Source organism: Dipodomys merriami, unplaced genomic scaffold (genome assembly GCF_024711535.1).
Source record: "Dipodomys merriami isolate MVZ:Mamm:240054 unplaced genomic scaffold, mDipMer1.0.p SCAF_19, whole genome shotgun sequence".
In the NCBI taxonomy this organism is placed as follows: domain Eukaryota; kingdom Metazoa; phylum Chordata; class Mammalia; order Rodentia; family Heteromyidae; genus Dipodomys; species Dipodomys merriami.
Genome location: NW_027203270.1, coordinates 17120010 through 17123988, shown reverse-complemented (window position 1 = coordinate 17123988; position 3979 = coordinate 17120010). Strand labels below are relative to the sequence as shown.

Below are 3979 nucleotides of genomic sequence, written 5' to 3'. Positions count from 1 at the left end.
ATAAACTTACATACAAGACAAAAGGTACAGAAATAAAAAAAAAAAACAGTGACAAGAGGCTAAAAACAGCATTTTGCTTTATCTTAAGAACTAAGAGCATCTGTGGAACTCTTAACAGGATAATGCTGACCAGATTTTCATCTCAGCCTGTCATTGAGGTGAGCAGATTAAAGCTGGCTAAAGCAAGAAACTTCAAGAAAAGCTTCTTACAGAAAATGCAAGAGGATGTGGTGGCATATTCCTGTGATCCTGGCACTAAGGCAGATGAACGATCAGATTGAGATCCATGGCTACACAGCAAGATCTTGTCTCCACTTCCTCCCACAAACAATAACAAAAAGAAAAAGGAAGAGTGAAAGGAAAGAAGCACCCAAGAAAAAAGGCAAAAAGGAATTAAGGGAAGAAAGTGGGAGAAAGCAAGAGAAGGAGTGGAGGAAGAAATGAGAAAGGATAAAAGAGAACAAAGTGGTAGAATCTACAGTACTTTCCAGATTAGATGTGGAAAGTTAGAAAGACAAATTGATGAAAGAAAACACTAAGGTTTCTTAGTTGAGCCAGGGTGCCTTTCAGTGAAACATGAATTGAGAAAAAGAAAGTTGAGTCATGAGCTTCATTAGAGATCTATTGAGCTGGAGATAGTTCTGGTAAGTGGTTGGTGATAGGGTTTTATAAGTGATTAAAATATTTATCTGAGGTTTAGATGTTTGTCTGTGCTACAGGAATACTTTCAGGGAGTTATCCATAAAAGAACAGTATTCAGGAAAACAAAAGCCTAGAAGAAACAGTGAGGTAGAAGATATTGTTAGAAAGGAACCAGTTGGAAAAATTTACATTGAGTAAGCCAGACCCAAAGAAACATAGGCTTCATGGTTTCCCTCATTTGTAATAATTAGAATGTGCCTACAAATCTATAGGTAAGCCCAATGGACAGTGAAAGACAAAAATTACACTTGAACATGATTAAACAGGACTCTAAACATTCACACAGTGAGACCAAAGGGGGATATTCTTAGGAAAGGGTCACGAGGGCTCAATAATTATGTGCATATGATCATATAAAATGATGCTTATCAAAATGAACTCTAAGAAAGGGAAACATGAAGTTTTTTTTATTGTACTATTTGCAGTTCTCCTCCTCCTCCTCCTCCTCCTCCTCCTCCTCCTCCTCCTCCTCCTCCTCCTCCTCCTCCTCCTCCTCCTCTTCCTCCTCCTCCTCCTCCTTCTTCTTCCTCTTCTTTTTCCTCCTCCTTCTCTTCTTCCTCCTCCGCCCCTCCTCTTCTTTTCTCTTTGCTTCCTGTTTTTGATTTCTGTATCCTTTGTCTTGTATATAAGTTTATTTGATTTGGAGAGGAGAAGGGGAAGCATAGAAACAGTGGGAGAAAAGGTGAACTAATTCAGCAGTGACACTCACTAAACACTATGTTGGAAGTGAACTATAAAACTTTGAGGGGAAGAGGGACTGGGAGAGGGAAAACTGGGAGAAAATGAGGGAAGGGGTGACACTGTTCACAAAGAAATGTACTCACTATCTGACTTATGTAACTGCAGTCTCTCTGTACATCACCTTTACAATAAAGAAAAAGAAGCCATTTACAATAATAGAGAATAGATGGCTGTGGACGTATAGGGGATCAGTGACACACAAAAAGTAATAAATGACAATTTTACTAGGCAAGGAAGAGTGAAAATTGTTAATCTAATGAGAAGTGAAGAAAATGGTGACTTGGATTTAGCAACATGGCATGTTTTTATTTGTTTGATACCTTTTGTATAATAAAGGTAAGATAAATTATTGCAGAACATCTAAAAGATCATGTATCATACCAATGTATTCATAAATAAATGAGTTTGTAAGACACCATATTATTCTCTCTTAAAGGTCCTAGAGCCAGAGCATGTCAGGAAAGAACCAAAGTATCATCTCAGAGTTTCTCCTCCTGGGCCTGCCAATCCAGCCAGAACATCATAACCTATTCTATGTCCTGTTCCTGACCATGTACCTTACCACTGTCCTAGGAAACTTCCTCATCATTATCCTCATTCGACTGGACTCACACCTCCACACACCCATGTATTCTTTTCTCAGTAACTTGTCCTTCTCTGACCTCTGCTTTTCCTCTGTCACAATGCCCAAATTGCTACAGAACATGCAGAGCCACGTCCCAGCCATCCCCTACGCAGGCTGCCTGACACAGATGTATTTCTTTCTGTTTTTCGCAGACCTGGAGAGCTTCCTCCTTGTGGCTATGGCCTATGACCGCTATGTGGCCATCTGCTTCCCCCTGCACTACACCAGCATCATGAACCCCAAGCTGTGTGGGGGTTTGGTGGTGCTGTCCTGGGTGCTGACCACATTCCATGCCATGCTGCACACCCTGCTCATGGCCAGACTGTCATTCTGTGAGGACAATGTGATCCCCCACTTTTTCTGTGACATGGCTGCTCTGCTGAAGCTGTCCTGCTCTGACACTCATGTGAATGAGTTGGTGATATTCGTCATGGGAGGCATCATTCTTGTGATCCCATTTGTCCTCATTACTGTTTCCTATGCCAGAATTGTGTCCTCTATTCTCAAGGTCCCTTCTGCTCGAGGCATCCGTAAAGCCTTCTCAACCTGTGGTTCTCATCTATTAGTGGTATCCCTGTTCTATGGGACAGTCATTGGTCTCTACTTATGTCCATCAGGGGATAACTCGATTGTGAAGGAGACTGTCATGGCGATGATGTACACGGTGGTGACCCCCATGTTGAACCCCTTCATCTACAGCCTCAGGAACAGAGACATGAAGGGCGCTCTGGGAAGGGTCTTTTGTAAGAAGAGAGTTTCCTTCTTCATATGATTGTAATACTTGAGAGTTTAATTATCTTCCCCCAATAGATAGTGATATGGATATTGGCATGATATTCCTCACTTCTTTCTGCTCACTACCAAACATTGCATTTAATAAAAATATAGAACTATTAATATGTTAGAAAATTGTCATAGGGATATATATATATATATATATATATATATATGATGTAAAAGAGGTTCTAGTAACTGTTTAGGTCACTTTACTTATTAATTCTACTGATTATGGAAGCCACTGTAAAATATTTTAATTACTAGCATATTTTAATTATACAACAGGCTTTCATTGCAATTTTTTTTAAAGTTTTACCAGAAGTATCAAGTATTCAAATATATATAGGTCATCTTCTAATACATGGGAATTTTTTTTCTTTATTAAGATTAAGTGATTACATAAATTTTTATTTTTATTTTTTCTGAGACCAGGACTCAAAGTTCATATCTGATGCTTTTGCTCATAGGCTGGCACCCTACTACCTGAGTCATGCATCCAAACCCCTTGTGTTTTTCTAAACACATCAACTTTCTTCTATACTTTTTACTGTGTACTCCCATGTTAATTCTGGTTAAGAGTTAAATATTGCAGTGCTTTGCCCACCCTTTTAACTTTTTCTTTTGTAAACAAATTTTATTTAAAATTTTGTTATTATGGAGGTAAAAAGGGGTTACAGTTATGTAAGTTAGGTAAAAAGTACATTTCTTTCTTTTTTTTGGTGTGGGGGGGGGTCCAGTCGTGGGTCCTGAATACTGGGCCTGGGTGCTGTCCCTCAGCTCTTCAGCTCAAGGCTAGCGCTCTACCACTTGAGCCACAGCACCACTTCCAGCTTTTTTTTCATTTTGCTTATGTGGTGCTGAGGAATCGAACCCAGGGCCTCAGGCATGCAAGGCAAGCTCTCTACCACTGAGCCATCTTCCCAACCCCAAGTACTTTTCTTTTTAGACAAGGACATCCCTTCCTCACTCTCTCCCAGTTTTTCCTCCCCACCCCCTCCCACAAGTTGTATAGTTCATTTTCAACATAGTGTCTAATGAGTATATCACTGCTACATTTGTTCATTCTTTGTACTTCCATTTCTGTGACACCCCTTTCCCTATCAAAGATAGATGAATGAAGAAAAAGATGAAAAG

General features: G+C 39.8%; 1 protein-coding gene across 1 annotated transcript; it reads left to right on the top strand.

Moving 5' to 3' along the window:
* The first annotated feature begins 1888 nt into the window (after window positions 1-1888).
* On the top strand, window positions 1889-2875 carry LOC138830397 (olfactory receptor 1468-like). Its single transcript, XM_070026772.1, has one exon. The coding sequence runs from the start codon at window positions 1896-1898 to the stop codon at window positions 2838-2840; it is 945 nt and encodes a 314-aa protein (XP_069882873.1). The 5' UTR covers window positions 1889-1895; the 3' UTR covers window positions 2841-2875.
* Window positions 2876-3979: the final 1104 nt, after the last annotated feature.

Excerpts from the sequence above, each read along its gene's own strand:
- LOC138830397 (XM_070026772.1), top strand. The coding sequence starts at position 1,896 with ATGTCAGGAAAGAACCAAAGTATCATCTCAGAGTTTCTCCTCCTGGGC.